This window comes from Lepidochelys kempii, chromosome 15 (assembly GCF_965140265.1).
Source record: "Lepidochelys kempii isolate rLepKem1 chromosome 15, rLepKem1.hap2, whole genome shotgun sequence".
In the NCBI taxonomy this organism is placed as follows: Eukaryota; Metazoa; Chordata; order Testudines; family Cheloniidae; genus Lepidochelys; species Lepidochelys kempii.
The window spans coordinates 30,348,166-30,366,980 of NC_133270.1; the positions used below are offsets into that span (position 1 = coordinate 30,348,166).

An 18,815-nucleotide genomic window follows, 5' to 3' on the forward strand; every position below is an offset into this window, starting at 1 on the left:
ACTCCTGGTCAGACACAAGAGGAGTTGACCTGGACTGTGGGTTCATGAAAACGGCCAAACTGAGGGCTGCCGTGAAGCTCCAAGGTGAGCAAAACTGCCAATAAGCGCAAGACCCACCAAGATAGAGAAGGAACTTTGTCACAAATCAAATTGATTTAAATCATGATTTAAATCACTAGCCAGGAAGACTCTATTTAATCATGGTTTTCTACATAGAAGTGCATTCTTGTTGGTTGTTATAACCTTAATATATATTCTTCACAACTCAGAGATAGATGTAGGTTTCATTTTTAGAAGGTACACATTATACATTTTTAAACAGCAATTTATTTTGAAAACTTTTCGGATTAGTTTTACAGCTATATCAGAAAATGAATGATTGTTTGGTTATTTCATTTACTAAAGGTAATTGAAGCAGATATTTCTGAAGTCATTGGGAGGTGAATGATCTCCAATTCAATAGATTAATTATTAATATTTGGAGGATTTTCTTGTCATGCTGTATTAGGAGGAGAACATCACCAGACAGACATTTAAATTGTTTTATTTAACTAAAACAACATTAAGTATTCTGGATTTTTTTTTCAACAGAAAACCTATAATATTTTAACAAAAATCATATGTCCTTCACTTCTCACATTTATCTTCAGACTTCTTCTTTTCCGCATCTATTCTGCCCCCAACAATCTTCTCTTCATTGAACCTTTTGAAACTTTGCACTTTTAGAGAGAGGTAAGGGATTGACTATGTGTACACACATTTGCAGAGGGACAACAGAGTTGAGGTCTGTTATTTCTCACCTCTCTATATTATTTATTTAAAAACATTTTTGCTATTAACAAGCATGTTACCTCTGGAGAGACAAATCCAGTTTGAGAACTGCAAAACTAAGCGTGTCTGATGGTATCTTCTAGACTGAGCACTGAGCCCCATTGGGTCGATAGAAAGATTAACCTAAATAATCTATACAGAAGCCCCTGGAACCGCATATGATTGGGTCCCTAATCCATGAACTATTTGAACTCATTTACAAAACTTTTCTTAAACATTACATGAATATATTGTTTCATACTATAGAATTTATAATCTGTATTCCATGATGAGATATCTTCGAGTTATAATATATCTTAATTAAAACTATCTTTAGATATTATTTTTTTCTCAAAAAGCATTTTATCAAAAAAATCCAATTTAAACCAAAAAAATCTGATTTTTTTTTAAATCATTGATTTTTATCCACTCTGGAACTAGAAGTGGCAAGTCATGTTTAATGTTCCAGTGTGCTAAGTCTCTATTTACCTATTTATTAAAGAACTTCACAAAAATAGTCAGAATTTCAAATAATGTTTAATATGATTTTAGTTATTCTCAGTCATACTCATTACAATCGATGATGTCAGGTATTTCTTTTTTTTACTGTAATAGTTGTGCGCTTGATTAACATTACAGAAATCTAAAATCCACAGAGTATCTTGCTCTAGAAGATTTTGCTATTCATTTGTTTTGTTGTTCTGTATAGATTTACTAATTCAAACCTAAAATACTGCTATTGCCCTACAAGTAAATATTCCATACAAAATGCTTTACCTCACCCTTATTCTGACACCTTCCCCCCCCTGCAAAAAAAAATATAATAAAAGCATGAGGAAGGTAAAATAGTCACAGTAGGACATAAAGTAAAGAGGCAAGATACTCTTTCTCTTGTGTCCACCATTTTGTTGCTGCTCTGATGAATGTTTATTTGTGAAGCTCTGGTTTGTGTGGTCTCAGCGCTTCTGGTGTAAATTTTTTTGTCTGATGTTTACATCTGTCACATATGCACATTGTATGCATTGTTGTTGTAGCCATGTTGGTCCCATGACGTTAGAGAGACAAGTTCGATGAGGTAGTATCTGTTGTTGTACCAATTTCTGTTGCTGAGACAGGCAAACTTTCAAGCTTTCACAGAGCTCGTCTTTGGTCTAGGAAATGTACTCAGAATGTCAGAGCTAAATCCAAAGTAGGATAAGTAGTTAACACATACTTCAAGAGACCATTCAGTGAGAAGTGGCCCATTAACACTTGAACAGTCATGGGGTGGGGGAAAGCTGGGGTATTGTGGGTTACAGATTGCTGCAATAAACTATAAATTCAGTGTCTTTATGCAGTCAATTTTTAGTATCTAGCAGAGTTATGAATTTAAGTTCCCAGGCTCATCTTTTGAAAGTGTTGTGCAGGTTTCCTTTGAGGATGAGGACTGAGAGGTCAGATATGGAGTGATCACTTTGTGAAAAGTGTTTACCCACCGGTGATAGGGTCTTTTCGTCTTTTGTCACATTTCTTTTGAGAGCGCAGTAATTGTCTTTTTTTCACCCACATAGTTGTTGGGGCATTTAGTTATTTTTAGGCCTTGTCTACACTATGAAGTTTTGTCCGCAAAAGTTATGCCACTTTAATTAAAACCACTGTTGCATGTCCACACTAGCTTCTTGTGTCGTCCCGGTGCATCCACACTAACAGCTCTTGCATCGACACAGAAAGCAGTGCACTGTGGTAGCTATTCCACTGTGCAACTGGCCACAGGGTGCTTTGGGAAGGGTTTGCAGTGCCTCATGGGACAGGAACAGCATCACATGACACAGGTTTCTCAATCCCATCCTTGCAGGGGCATCCAAGTAGATTGTCAGCTGCTTTTCACCCAACTGAAGGGGTGGGGGGAGAGGAGAGTGGTGTGTCTGGGGCGGGGAAGACAGCAGGCTGACTGATCTATTCTGAGGTGGGGGAGGGGGTCACCTTCCCACCCCCACATCAGCCCCTGGCTCTGCTCGGCACACTGGTCTCTCCTGAAGCAGCCCGCTCTGCCTGCCTGCTTATGGCTCTGTGATTCCCTCCGAGTTCTCCCACAGCCTCCTCATCTGTGGGGAGCAGCATCCCGAGCTGCTCTGGGAGCTCTCCGGGCTGAGGCTTGTCAAAGCAGCGCAGCAGTCCCGTCCCTGCAGCAGCAGTCTGCCTGCCGCTGTGCTCCAGTGCAGGGCAGAACAGGAGCCTTCCACATTAACGATTTGCTTTTTGTTCCCCCAACGGAGCCGCACGCTCAGCTGTCAGATACTTCCCGGAACTTTGAAAAGGGAGGGGCGCATGTCTGCAGGGCAGCAGAGATCAAACCGGTGAGCAGAGCCGTCCCAGCAGGCATTGTGGGATACAGGGGGAAGCCAGTTCTGTCGACAGAACAAACAGCAGAGTCTGCACTGATGCTTTGTTGCTTTAACTTTGACGCAAAAAGCTTTATGCCTCTTGTTGAGGTGGTTTTGTTTTGTCGACAAAACAGCAGTTTTGCCACCAAAAGTAGCGTTGTAGTGTGGACACCTCCCCTGTTTTGTCGGCAAAAGGCAATTTTTCCCGACAAAACTTTGTAGTGTGGACAAAGCCTTAGTTTAGTTGTTATTGGGCCATAAATGTATTGTGAAAATCCCTGTGACTGGACAGGTTTAAGACTAGAAACAGGTTGCCGTGGCTCAATCCAAGTGACATGATGAAATGCAGTGTCAATAATATGTATTTTGAAGAAGGAGAAATCCTATTTCCCCCAATAAGTCACATTGGTTCCTTTTGTGGCATTGTGTTGTGCTTTGTTTGTTTGTTACACGTTCTTCTTACCAAGGTCTAAATAGTATTTTTCTGTCATTGTGAAACAGCCTGCTGGAAGCTATGTCAGGAAAATATACAGAAGCTGCTCGTTTGTCAGTTAAATATGCATTTCATAATCTTCCTGGAAGGACTGCACCAGAGAGAGAGAGACATTAACTAAAATGCTAGCTTGTGATAGAAACAAAAAACAAGGAAACTTTAAAGTGAACATCCATTCCTTGTCTCCATACTTGCACCTTTCCTTTTCATGGTGAATTACAGTTGTGATCTTAACTTTGAAGCCCTTGGACATGTAGTTTGTTAGTTTGATAGAACCTTAGTATTCCTTATACATACTTATTTCTGCTGTTCTTTTGAATTGATTATTCCAGAATTTCCATCTTGAGCAATGGACATTTGACTTCCATATGTTACATGCTGTCATTGTTGATTGTGAAAATCTGACACAGTTAAACCATTACGCGGACAAATTTGGGATATTTCACATACATTTGGCATGGTCAGCAAAACTTGTCCCATGTACTGGTCTTCCAGTTTTTTTCTAGAAATAGAGTGGGAATTAGTATACACATGACACCCTACGTCAAACATCTGAAGGCTCTGCTGTCCTAAAACGTCACTCGATTTTTGTTTTGGTAGTTCTTGTTTTGTTTGAAAGTAGAAGCTAGAATTTCCTTGAAATGCATTTTCTAACATCTTGGAATTGATGACCTTTAAATCCTATTATCAGTCATAGTGTATCTCCTTTGATGTCAGGATTTTTGAGAATCTTCAAAAGTATATATGGGAATGTCAAATGTGGAAACTTACTTTGTTTTTGTCTAAGAATAGAAACTTGTATAACAGTTAAAATAACTAAAACTAACCTGAAAACATTATTTCTCATGTAATTCATGTAGAAAACTATAGACGGATGAATAGATCTTTGAAGCTTTTCTTTGATACTCTGGGTTAATCATTATCTGTTATGAATGTTTCATAATGTAAGAAAGGTCACTGAGCAAAAAGCAGTTTTTTAAAATTTGTGAACAAAAATAGCGCATGGCAAATACTCTAGAGGTCTTAAGATTTATAGCGCCTGCATTTATAATGTCATCTCTGTTCACAGCTTTCTGCTGCTCAGCTGCTGCATTTTAATGTACGGTAGTGTCTCTGGCGGTTTGCTAAAATGTCCATTCACTGAAATGTTTCTATCGCAGTTCTAGGGAAGGGTTAAAATCAGTAAGTACACGTGACATATGCAAACTATGAATCATTCCAATAGATCTGTTCAACTCTCCTGCCTGCCCAGGCAGATGCTGTTCCCTTGGTTGCCATGGCAATCCTGCCTGTACTATAATAAAGCCCAGCCCAGATCCTTCCTTAGGCAGACCTCTGCGGCTGTTTCACCTAGCTCATTGTTTTTCCTCTAGAGGAGGAGGAGAGAAAGGGAAGGAACTGACTGAACAGATTAGGATACCAAAGGCAGCAGCAGTTTTTCATCTGCTTATAACCTCTCAAGCCTTATTCAGGGAGAATTCAGAGCATGGCAGGCTCTTGATTTGTAAGATTCAGATGGGCTTGCAGGCTGCTGTGCTAGCCAACAACATCCTCAAGAGTGTGTTTCCTAGTGGTATAGAGAGAGGAGCGAAAGTGTGTAGCGACTTGTAATGGGGTGGAGAAAGTCTCTCTGCTGACTACTTGTACAGCAGTTTATCATTCCCTGCTACATTCCTCCGTTCCGAAGCCCCCTTCCAAGAAGAGAGCTGATGTCATCCAGAAGATCTTTTGGCAGGCTCTGAGCAGCCGGCAAGTCCAGTCTTGAAGGCAGCAGACTTAACACAGTTCCCCTTCAGCTTCATTTTGCCTATCTTGGGATTTGTGTGCCTCCGGAAATGAAAATCTCCTAACATGGTTCTGAGGATTAAGTGTGACCTGTGAGAAGGGGATTCTGTGATCACGGATACCTGGCTTCGTAGTAAAAGACTTGGATTTATTGGTCAGAAGACCGTATCACTTTGTCCAGTGAATGGATTGTATGAAAGAATCAGAAATCTGTGAAACATACTGTTGCCTGAAAGCCTGCCAGGCAAGAAGAATAAGATTCCTTCTAGAATTCTAATATTAAAAATATACATATATCTTGGCTTTAAAAGGAGCTGTGTTTTTTCCTGTTCTGCAGTGAGAAAGTAAGAGAACAATTCTATGCTTGTAAATAGACAACTGTTTTCAAGTAACTATTTTCAGAAGTTAAACCTTAATTTTCTTTTGTTTACATGGCTGATAAAAAATTAAATTTATTTTGATGAGGTTCTTTGGTAATTGGAAATCTGATTTGTAAGTAAGAAGATATGCCTTTTTATTTCTTTATTTGAGAAATACCAACCTCCACCACATATACCTTCTGTTATTTAAAAATACTGACGTCAATGTTTTAGTCTAGTGCTATTTATTTACACTAGACTGTCAAAAATATTTTATAGACTATTTTTCTGCAAAACAAACAGCGCTGTGAGGAGTATAGAGAATTAAAAAGAATAAATTGACATTGAATATTGATCCCCTCTTTTTTTTCCCCCCCCCCTGGAACAATGGATTACCTTGGAGACAAACTGACAGTGGCACAAACTCACATGACCCAGTGGATGGGGACAGTGCGTAGATCCTTACAGGAGGCACTAAATTTAGTCACAACTGCAGTTGCTCATGAACGGACTAGCGGGGAGGGTGGAAGCAGAACTCCCTTCAAGCGAACCTCCTCCTTCAGGCATTTTGCATCCCGGAGCAGAGAATCATTTCGAAGGTTTTCAGTGCGGAGTCAGCAGAGGTTCTCCTCCCTGAGGAAGAGGCAAGCCAGTTCAGAGCCACCAGACCTTGTAAGCAATGCCCCCTTTTTAGTTCTCCAAAGGTAGATAACTTTTATGATAAAAATTAAGGAAGTTTTTCACGGCAGCATCTTGGCCAGGAACAGTGATCTGTGTCATGTCAGCTTTTCAGTTTAAAAATATTTTCCAAAACACTGGTAATGCTGCCTGTTTGTAAATGAGCTGGGCTTTTTCTGTAGTGTAAATAGAAATTTCCATTAACTCTCATTGGTCAAAGATAATTTATACAAGTTTTTGACAAAAAACTAACTTTGGTGTTCTCTTAAAACTAAGATAGGACAAAGATCTAGTCTGTAATTGGCAAAAGTTAGTCCGAAGCTGCTTTGTATTTGGTATGCAGATAGGGAACACATTTGCCCAATGTAGCTTCTTACTTGATGTGTACATCTGTTCTTTTCATTTTTAATGACAGTGTTTTAGGTGAAATAATTAATGTAGACTGGTAAAAAGAATCAAGGTGCTATCACCTTGCAGCTAATAGTAAAGCAATAATATTGGCCAATAAGGGACTAAAAGCTTGTTTGTTCTTACATAATAATTAATTTTTTTAGTATTATGAAATACAGAATTTATGGCTCACACTGGAATCTTCAGGGCATAATTTAATGAGAGCATGTGAGGATGGTCTGGCTTGCTCTCCATACACTATGACTTTGGGTCAGGTGGAACCATTTTTTGATTAAATGTCTTTTTCTTTTGTGGGGTTATCTTCAGAACATGCACACTTTCTTGTTAAATAACTAACAAGACAAGGTGATAAGAGAAATGCATACTGCATAGGGAAGAGTTTTTTATGCATATGAGGGGATAAGAATTCTCCAGGCCACATAAAAGGTCAATTTGAGACACTCTGAAGTGGTATGGCGATTGGGGATCCTGCTCTTGTTCCTACCTAGCAGATTTCTGCCAGGCTTAGTTGACAAATCACCATAAATTGTTTGGGCAAAAGGTAAACCTCTGTAGTTCATAATCTGTGTCTATGCATTGTAAAGCCACAAGGTTTCAGGTACTTCCAACTGCTCTTTTCCTAGTGAACTAAAAGAAAAGGTAGAACACCCAGCTCATTCTAATGGTTAAATGAGCCAAGTCACTTTTAAACCTATGTTTTTATTGGGAAGGAATTTAATAAATGGCTACAAACATTTAAAGAATAGTTCAACAAATTGTAAAGAAGACTTCTGATTTAGGGCTTGCTTTTGCACCATTGAAAGAAGGGAGTTTTACCTTGATTTCAATGGGAGCAGGATCAAGCCCTTCATTTCTAGTGTCTAGATAAACCATGAATGGCCCTATCATGTGAACTTGTTCAGAATTTTTTTTAGAAAGCAATATGCCTTCCTAAAGCCTAGAGGCATGGATAGAGTTGATGGGGGCTAATTAGGATTTGTTCATCCTGTGCTTTATGTAAAGCATGCATTCCTCAGAAAGGTGTGGCATCTGCACACACAAATCCTGCTAATATTTCATCAGCAGTAAAACTAAATAACTTTATTGGTCTGACTTGTTATTCATTTACTGTTTGGCAGCTCAGGTAAAGAAACTGAAAAAGATGTGTTGTCAAAGAGGCACAAAAGCAGGAAAGAGGCAAGTTTAGTTGGAAACAAATGTAATGGGCCGGGGGGGAAGCACCTCATGGGAAATTGTGACAATACACAATTAGAGTTGTCAAAATGAAAAACAATTTAAAATTATCATGCGAAAGTGATACAAATATATGGTTTCAGAAATAGAAAGGAATGGAGTCTGCCTCTTGCTTAACAGGTCATTTAAAAGTAACACAGCAAAACTTCCCACTGCTTACAGCGTAGAAAATCTTCCTGAAAGGTAGGGTGGCCTTTGAACTTACTGCTCATGCAGGTAGGCACCAGAGCCACTTTAGGTCTGAATCCTGCAAACATTTATGTATGTGTTTAACTTTAAGTATGTGAGTAGTTTAACTGAAATAATATCAATATTTTCAAAGTTAAGCATTTGCATGATTCAGTTTAACCAAAATAGCCTAGGGATATAGGGACTTAGAATTACAAGCTTCGTTTTGATTGTTCTCATCCTAAAACAATTCTTAAAAATAAAAGTCCCTACATAATGGAGTTTATATTCTGTATGATTCAGTATCTGGCTGTACTTTCACAGCAATTTTACCTTTCTGACTGGGGCTGAATATTGCTCGGGCATGCAGGAGTGAAATTAGGAAGGCCAAATCACACCTGGAGGTGCAGCTAGAAAGAGATGTTAAGAGTAACAAGAAGGGTTGCTTCAGGTATGTTAGCAATAAGAAGAAAGTCAAGGAAAGTGTGGCCCCCTTACTGAATGAGGGAGGCAACCTAGTGACAGAGGATGTGGAAAAAGCTAATGTACTCAATGCTTTTTTTGCCTCTGTCTTCATGAACAAGGTCAGCTCCCAGACTGCTGCACTGGGCAGCACAGCATGGGGAGGAGGTGACCAGCTCTCTGTGAAGAAAGAAGTAGTTCGGGACTATTTAGGAAAGCTGGACAAGCACAAGTCCATGGGGCCGGATGCGCTGCATACAAGAGTGCTAAAGGAGTTGGCGGATGTGATTGCAAAGCCGTTGACCATTATCTTTGAAAACCCATGGCAAGCGGGGGAGGTCCCGGATGACTGGAAAAAGGCTAATGTAGTGCCCATCTTTAAAAAAGGGAAGGAGAAGGATGCTGGGAACTACAGGCCAGTCAGCCTCATCTCAGTCCCCGGAAAAATCATGGAGCAGGTCCTCAAGGAATCAATTTTGAATCACTTAGAGGAGAGGAAAGTGATCAGGAACAGTCAGCATGGTTTCACCAAGGGCAAGTCATGCCTGACTAATCTAATTGCCTTCTATGATGAGATAACTGGCTCTGTGGATGAGGGAAAAGCAGTGGACATGTTGTTCCTTGACTTTAGCAAAGCTTTTGACATGGTCTCCCACAGTACTCTTGCCAGTAAGTTAAAGAAGTATGGGCTGGATGAATGGACAATAAGGTGGATAGAAAGCTGGCTAGATTGTCGGGCTCAACGGGTAGTGATCAATGGCTCCATGTCTAGTTGGCAGCCGGTATCAAGTGGAGTGCCCCAAGAGTCGGTCATGGGGTCGGTTTTGTTCAATATCTTCATTAATGATCTAGAGGATGGTGTGGATTGCACCCTCAGCAAGTTTGCAGATGACACTAAACTGGGAGGAGAGATAGATACGCTGGAGGGTAGGGATAGGATACAGAGGGCCCTAGACAAATGAGAGGATTGGGCCAAAAGAAATCTGATGAGGTTCAACAAGGACAAGTGCAGAGTCCTGCACTTAGGACGGAAGAATCCCATGCACCGCTACAGACTAGGGACCGAATGGCTAGGCAGCAGTTCTGCAGAAAAGGACCTAGGGGTTACAGTGGATGAGAAGCTGGATATGAGTCAACAGTGTGCCCTTGTTGCCAAGAAGACCAGTGGCATTTTGGGATGTATAAGTAGGGGCCATTGCCAGCAGATTGAGGGACGTAATCGTTCCCCTCTAGTTGACACTGGTGAGGCCTCATCTAGAGAACTGTGTTCAGTTTTGGGCCCCACACTACAAGAAGGATGTGGAAAAATTGGAAAGCGTCCAGCGGAGGGCAACAAAATTGACTAGGGGACTGGAACACATGACTTATAAGGAGAGGCTGAGGGAACTGGGATTGTTTAGTGTGCAGAAGAGAAGAATGAGGGGGGATTTGATAGCTGCTTTCAACTACCTGAAAGGGGGTTCCAAAGAGGATGGCTCTAGACTGTTCTCAATGGTAGCAGATGACAAAACGAGGAGTAATGGTCTCAAGTTGCAGTGGGGGAGGTTTAGGTTGGATATTAGGAAAAACTTTTTCACTAGGAGGGTGGTGAAACACTGGAATGCGTTACCTAGAGAGGTGGTGGAATCTCCTTCCTTAGAAGTTTTTAAGGTCAGGCTTGACAAAGCCCTGGCTGGGATGATTTAGTTGGGGATTGGTCCTGCTTTGAGCAGGGGGTTGGACTAGATGACCTCCTGAGGTCCCTTCCAATCTTGATATTTTATGATTCTATGAAATTGGAATTTATTTTAGTAACTCCATGAAATCACTTACAAATTTTTATTAAATACCAATGTAGTTAAAACTATGTGTAATCCAACATAAATGGATTAGTTGTTAATCATTTTTACAGTGGTTGTGTAAGTTTGCTGTTGATACTTTTTGTGCTGTACTTTCAAATGACAATGAAGATAAGCTTTTGCTTACTAGTTTGGGAGCTAGCTGTCCACAGACTGGCACCCAATTCTTTCTAGGTGGAGTTGAATTCTTGTGTTCCATTGCAGTATAACGCTGATTGAATGCTCAGTGTTGTACAAGACACCAAGGAACTTACAAAACTGAAGGTGAACTACATAGCCTGAAATTACAGTTTATCTAAGAATACCAATGCCCCCAAAAGTAGTTTGGGTGAAGTGGAAGACTGTGCAGTAATAATTTTTATCTTAAAAAAAAATGTATCCACTCCTTCCCTTTGTGCCAATCCCTTCCATGAAAATCTCTGGACCTTCCTCATAGAATACCTATTAAAATATATTACAGTGCATTAGGAGATGACAGGCTGATCTGTGAAATGATCACGTGTGTGTTTTCTTGCTATGTGAGTTGCCTCATGGTACCATTTTGAAGAATTTTAATAATTTTTTCAAGTACATCATACTTAAAGGATTAGACTGGATGCTGCTTTTCCATAGTTTTATTTTTCCATATTTGCTAATTATTTTGTACTGAAATCAGTGATTTCTCTTTTATCTCCTGTGGAACCCTGCAGACATGTTTTCATGCAGAGTTTGTAATTCAATTTCCATGGCCACAGACTGATGTAACAAACACTGCATGATGGGCCAGGTCCTCCCCAGCCACCAGGAAGCTTCACAATGCTCTAATGATTTAATTTAGACTTACTTGTCTCTTAAAAGATTTTCTAGCCTAGAGCAATCCACAGGTGACACAGTCTCAGTATTTCCTATACTTCCCCCTTCATGCAGCTAGAGCACACATGTATCATTGCAGTAGTGCTAAATTGCACTAGAGGTCTAATCTAGCACAGAGAAGTCCCAGAATCAGGGAGTGGAAAGGTGACTTAAAATAACCTTCACCTCCTTGGACCACACGCTTCAGTTTTTGGCTTCAGCTGAGGATCAGGGGCAGTAACTTCTGTCTGGATCTTGCAGAAGCAGATACTGGGCTATGAGGGAGAATAACTAGAGAAACAGCTCAGGGAATAGACACACCATGATAGATCAACAAAATTGTTTTTGGTGTAAATGTTAGATTCTTCTATTGTGAAATCTCCTTTCCTCTCTTTGGTGCTTTTCTTTTCTGGTCCTTCCCTTTTCTTTGTTTACATCTCTTCAAAATTTCGGATTTAGTAATTTTGGCAGCACTAACTTCCTGACATCAGTCAAAATCTTGACATTCTTTGCTCTCTCGAGCTGCCCGGTGAAGAGATTCTACTACAGATTTCTCAGGAAGGAAGTCTGGAAGGAAATGCCTAATTCAAAATCTAGTTTTTTAGTTTACATGAGGGTACAAGACCTTAAACAGAGCACATTGTGAGTCCAATTTTCAGTTGACAGCAATCATTTCTAATTTCAAAATATTATCATTTCAAACCTTTATTTCTAAAATAAAAACCAGCGGAATAGATGGCCTTGTGTGAGACCACTATTGGATAGCATGAACTTGAATCAACAGAATCTATATATAGATTTATTTATTTATTTTATTTGTTTTGTATTTTTTTGTGTGTGAACTGTTGTTTGTGCCAGGTCAGTCAAGTGATATAAGGACCCCAAATATGTTTTTAATTTATTATTTATATTACCATAGGTGCCCCAGGCATGGACCCCAGGACCCCATTGGGTTAGACACTGTTCAATCACAGAACAAAAAGATGGCCCCTAAATTCCAATCTAAGAATCCTTAAATCGCTATACATTTGTCATACCAAAGAGCCAGTTTCTACTAAGCTATAAACAATGCAAACGGCAATGCAAGATTATGATTGTAAATGTACAGTTTTGGCTTTATTAAGCAGAAAGCATTTCTAAGATGTTTGAGAGACTTTTTTCCTGTAGTACTTTTACTATTCCACATTTAATTTGTCCGCTAAGAGTTTACATTATCCTGTGATTTGCCATGGTTTCATCCAAAGCCAAAAGTATATTGGCTATGCCATATTTTCTACCTCCATTATTCCTTTCCCATAAAACCTGCTGCTTCTGCTACATCTATAATTTGGTCTCTGGTTATAACAAAAGCAGCAGTCACAGGTGTATTGTTTCCTTTCTTTCCAAGCCTCTCCCGCTTTTGGGGGAACACATTGGGTTGCCCCATTCTTAAGAATCTTGGAGGAAATACTGAGGATGTTCCTGGGCCTAAACTATGTTGCTTATGAAATGTTCCTGGGAATGTCAAAAGACACATCCCCTTTTGGGGGGATAAACAAAGCTGAGCTCCCAAAATGCACTGTAAACAAGTAGTATCTTGATTGGATCTCTCTTCTTGAAGAACTGCATTGTCTTAATTTTCTGTGAGATAATTTTCAAACAAAAAACAGAAGCTGCAAAACTTGGCTATAGTCACTTGGATCTCAAATCATTGTTTTGTTAATTAAGTGGTTTTTATCTGTAGACATAAAATTACCCACAAGTTAGCAATAATCAGCTAGTTAATTTCCTACAAGCATCATGATAATAAATTGACAACGTTTTGTGCATGTAAGTAAAATTTTATGTATATATGTTTTGTTGGCTTGGCTGCAGATCCTCTCAAAAGTGAATAGAATTGCACTTAAGTGGCTACCTTTCCTCCCTGAGAGGTTCTGAAGATAGGTGTTGGTCTTACCTGCTCCACTGGCTCTCTCATATAGTGTGCCATCTTCTCGCTCAATGGGTACGTGAAGTCAAAAGGGGAGACTGAGGGTGATTTAGCTTCCATTGAGAGATGTGGTGTTACTCAGTTCTTAATTTTTTTTAACATACATTGCAGTTTCTCTACTTTTCCCAGTACTTGGCTCAAAGTGAGACTCAAATGACAGCAAGTTTGGCTGCTGCTATGTTTGTACTAATGTGTGGAAAACATCTTGAGGTTGTTGCAAGGATTATACTCACTCAGGTTAACAGTCTACAGATGCTTGTTCAACACCAACTGCTCTTAGATTTGTAGACTGTTGTGGAGACTAAGAAGCACTTTTAGTTAACTGTGTCCCTCTAAGCAGTCCCTGGGTGCATTCAAAGATATTTGTGGTCTGTGTGGTTTGTATCTAGACAGTCTTGACAGCGCCTGATCAGTATCCCTACGTGCCACCTCAGAATCTGATTTACTGTTGGGCTTGAGCCAGCAGTTCTTAGACATGGGGGTCAGGGTATACTTCTTGGAAGTGACACTTCTCTGGAATTTGCTCTTCTCCTTGATATGTCTAAGACAGATTTTGTTGACATTTCAGGACCCTATATAAAGCGCATCTTTTTACCTTTGCCTCCTGCCTTAGGAAAGGATAATGGTGGGATATATTAAGATGTTTTGGAAGAAGTTCAGTTTATTTGACAGTGGCCTATATGTTTTGTTAAATGTGTACATGTTACCTTAGCCTTAGTTATATTTGAGCTGTATCTCTTTTGTCCCTTCATGTAGTTCTTCTGTTCTGCTCCTGTGATTGTTCCTTTTTACTCAAAGTTGATGTGGTCACATGGCAGCTTTTTTGTTTGGCTTTAATGCTAATGAAGTTCATTCAGGACAGTTCTGGAAATGGAAGCCTTCATTCATACACACAAATAGGGTTCAGAGTAGCAGCCGTGTTAGTCCGTATTCACAAAAAGAAAAGGAGTACTTGTGGCACCCTAGAGACTAATCAATTTATTTGAGCATAAGCTTTCGTGAGCTACAGCTCACTTCATCGGATGTGAAGTGAGCTGTAGCTCATGAAAGCTTATGCTCAAATAAATTTGTTAGTCTCTAAGGTGCCACAAGTACTCCTTTTCTTTTTACAAATAGGGTTGTTTCAAGACTTCCCCAAACACCCACTGTTAATTAATCTCAACCCTGCCTTCTAAGGACTGCCAGTAAGGATTAATGTGGCTCAGTTTCTGTCATCTGAGAATGTCTACATGGAGATCTGTTACGTACTAGGAACTAGGTTGAGGCCAAAAATAATTTTCACATATACCAGTGAACATTCATAGATTTTAAGGCCAGAAGGGACTAGTGTGATCATCTCGTCTGACCTCCTGTGTAACATAGGTCATGAAACTTCTCCAAAATAATTCCTAGAGCAGATCTTGTACAAAAACATCCGATCTTCAAATTAAAAATTGTGAGTGATGGCGAATCCACACTTCGGATAGTATCTGGTTTCATTTGTTACTGATCTGAGCAGGATTTGTATGGGTGACTTAAAAGTAAAGGCTCATACTGCAATACAAAACTCATGAGCAATCCAGTCACCCTGTCATGCATTTTGTTCAAAAATGGGTGCTAGATATGTAAACATGTATATGCTCTTGAATGAATGGTCATATTCTGGCCATGGTCGGTCATTGGGCCAAGAGAAAACTGACATCTGTTATGTTCTTCAATTGGATTTTTTTTTTCAGGAAGTCCTTTAGTTACAAAATGGATACCATTATACTTCTATTTGTTGTTCCCCTACTCTTCTCATGTATTATAAAACTCCATTGATTTTTAACTTCTGAGTTGTATTCCAGTTAACGTTTTCAAAATGTAGTGCTTCCAGTTGTTTTTTCCCCCTGATTTATAATTGAAGTACTCCAGGCAACACAGATGCAGATGAGTGCTCACCATGAGCACCTGGATTTAGTATATTAATTTTATAATACTTTTTATACGGAGGTACTGTGGAAAAATTAGGTCTTAGAGCAAACACTACTAAAGAGTTATTTTTGGTTGGGGTTACTTCATGAAAATGTAGTTAAGAAAATAATAGATTTTAAAAATAAAACAGAGGTAAGTATGGAGTCAAGGTGTGTGTAACTAGAAGTATTTCTAGGCTACTAACTTCATAAGATGCAACTGTGGCCCGTGTCATCTTCTGGTTACTGCAGTATCTTTCCTAGCTACGTACTCTCTCAAACTTTTTAAGATAGACGCATTAGAAGTAAATGTATTTATCAAATGTTAAATACATTATTTGCCAAATCTTGATAGAATATGTGTTTAGAGACACTTCATACATTTGTTTACAATGTGAAAAAGCCTGTTACACCACAAAGTGCTTAAATTTTATATAATAGGTTGATTTATACATTTGTGAAAATGGCAAGCACAACTATTAAAAACATTCCCAAAATATTGCTGAGTGGGAGCGGCTGAGTTACAGATGTTTGCTGTAGTGGTGCAGTTTAAGTTGATTCTATTTACATAAGTATTTATCATGGCCATAAAGCCACCCTTTAGTCAAACATGGGCTCCTTTTGAAACCTCAGAGTGGCAAAGAGAACATTTGTATGTATTCTGTTTGGCTGAGAAGAATCAAATGCCTAACTAATTTTTCTTATTTTTTTATTAGTAGTTCAAAACATGCTAAACTTGTAAGATGCATGTGTGACAGGATCCTCGGGGTGCAGCCTGGGACCGTGGGACAGCTGTGCCCCCTTAACTCTTCAGCCTGGGCTGTCTCTCTATGCTTTGCTAGTGACAAGCAGCAAGCCCCTCCAGGTGCTGTTAGCACTCAGCACAACCACATGTGGATCCCCACCCCCAGCTAGATTGCATGAATGCTTCCAGAGTCACTCACGAACCACACAGAGAAAGGCACCAGCCGAATCCCCCCAGCTTCCAGCACTGTACCTCAGGAATATACCATTTTGCACTGCTCAATTTATTAATTGGTTCACCACTTCATCAATGGAAAGTGGATATACACCAGCCTTTGCAACCCTGAGCAAGCACCTTTACCAAACACTTCAGGCAAACTTACTGGTAAAGGGATAAACAGTTAAACAAATTTATTGACTACAAAAGATAGATTCCAAATGATTATAAGTGAGCAATATCTAGATTAAGCAGTTTTTCTCACTTTACTGGATATTGCAGTTCATAGTACACAGATTTCACCCTTGAAACCTGAGCCTGTCTCCTCTGTTAGTCGTAAGTCTTCTTAGTTTCCTTGTTGCTTGCAGCATAGGTGGGGACAGGAGAAAGGTGAAGCATGGGCCATGTGTCCTGTTTTATACCCTTAGTCCATGTGCTTGGAGAATACAAATCCAGGTATGTCTGGTGGGCATTGCTGAGTCCCCAGGCAAGACTGAGCAATTCCCCCGGTGTGGTCTCAAGCAGGTGAGTCATTGAATTGTAGCTCCCTTGCTGGACAGTGACTGTTGATAGTTGCTTGACACCCCGCCCAGGCGTTGGTGACTTTCCTTGCTGTTGTCTCTGGGGAGCCAAAAACTGGCTGATTCCCCAACGTACAGCATGTTTTAGTGACAACCATACAACACAATCTCGTAACTTCACATGCACTGAAGATATACATATTTAGATAGAACAGTGACTTTCAGCTGATCATAACCTTTTCCCTGATACCTCAGATGGCATGCTTTTTATGTCACAATATCACAATTATATACAGATGAGGAAATGGGGGTTACAAGATGCTTCCCCAAAGTTTAGTATGTCACAGCATGTATCTGACCTCATGCAGTGGAATATGAAATGAAAAGGGAAACTTCAGACCACTGCATACTAGAAAAAGATTCAAATTGTGTATTTTAAGTCTGGCCCAGAAGTGACACAGGTGTACTGGGCATGCTCCCAGCCCTGGAAAAGTCCCTCATTGTGCTCCAGCTCCCGCTGATTAGCACATGGTGATAATGGAGACAGTAAGAAGAGAGGTGGAAATTTCAACCTCCATGTCTTGGAAAAAAATCAGCTCAGCCAGTGGAGGTTTATGCTTCCCTCTCCCCCACTTGAAAAAAAATGTAAGTGGAGCACCATCTCCTCCTCTTTCTGTATAAAGTCTGTCTGGCACCATGGTGATCCTGGTGCTGAGCTAGTGCATAGGTAGGAACATCTCTGTTATGGTAGCAACCCTAGGGAAGATGCACGACATAGGTCTCAGCAGTGCACTGTGATGCCAGTGATGTGCACTGTGGAGTTTGGAGCATGTATGAAACATGCGTGCTCTATTCCCTTTGAGTAGGCAATACTTATTAAATACACGGTTTGTTTTTAAAGGGACATTAGCCCAGTGTTCTGTACTGGGTGATTAAAACGAGGTACATCAACTTGCTATGATTTAACGCAAGGGAGAACTGAATTACTTGGACACTTTTATGTCCTCTACAGTGAAACTCTGTTTCATTTGCTGATTTAGCTTTTTTGGGGGGGAAAGATGCGAACGGTCTAATAAATAAAAACAAATTATCCTAAATTATTTATTCTCTGTATAATTACTTTTACAGAATTATTGCTCATCTATAGTAAATGTATCTACTTACAATATTGTATTTAATGAATTTTTATATACCAATAATATATTCACCCAAAGAACAGTAATGAATCATTCTTGAGTTTAAAATATTTTCTTTCACTTTTGTCAATGATGGCAACTGAATCTCTAAATTTGCGGAGAAACGTTGCAAAGCGCAGAGTATTGCACTGCTGTAGAAAGTGTGCTTTTTAGAATGAGTCAGTTGTGTGTCTTTTCTATGAAAATAAATGGACCTTTACAATGACAAAGTAAATGTTGTCGAGTTTAATTAATGGGTGCACAAGAGCCAATACACAAGCAGTTCATGGTTTTTCATTCTTAATAACGTCTTTCTTCTGTTTATCAGGCCATGAACATAGCTGGCAGTGTAAAGTAGGACCAAAAGAAAAGGAGTACCCAGGATTTCTTTTTATAGTCTTTCTAGCGTTGTTGATGGGAAGAATCAGTTGGAAGATGTTTGATTCTGGTTTTTTTGAGAGCAAGCAAGCCTAGGATAGTGGCAAATAGACTTAGTAATTTTAGTAGGTTCTTATTACAACATAAACATCTAATGACACTCGAACAAGGAAATGTCTTTAGACTTAGTTATCTAGCACTTATTTCTCTCATATTTTGGAGAAAAGCAGACAATTATATACAGTTAGCTGCGACACCTAAGCAAGGTGCATTAAATAGAAACATTAGTTGAAATACGTTTTATTCTGACTGTAGTAATATTTTTGTACTGAAAATATCTTTTTCTTCTTAGTTTCATTGAATATTTGTGCATATTTCATCTGCTTATATCCTCTGCATTACTTTTGAAATTTCTTCTATTTCGTCAACTTCGTGTACTTTTAGAATTT

The 18,815-nt window shown here is 39.5% G+C and overlaps 1 protein-coding gene across 3 annotated transcripts in view; it reads left to right on the forward strand.

Annotated features, from left to right (window-relative positions):
• Positions 1 to 18,815, forward strand: part of KIAA1671 (KIAA1671 ortholog) — a 168,409-nt gene that overhangs the window by 91,847 nt on the left and 57,747 nt on the right. Inside the window, exon 1 of one of the 3 annotated variants that reach the window (XM_073313249.1) lies at positions 5,013 to 6,482. The exons of the other annotated variants lie outside the window; for them this stretch is intronic. Coding sequence (XP_073169350.1) covers positions 6,198 to 6,482 — 285 coding nt within the window. The 5' untranslated portion in view covers positions 5,013 to 6,197. Of the gene's footprint in view, positions 1 to 5,012; positions 6,483 to 18,815 lie in introns of those variants that run through there. 3 annotated transcript variants of the gene reach the window in all.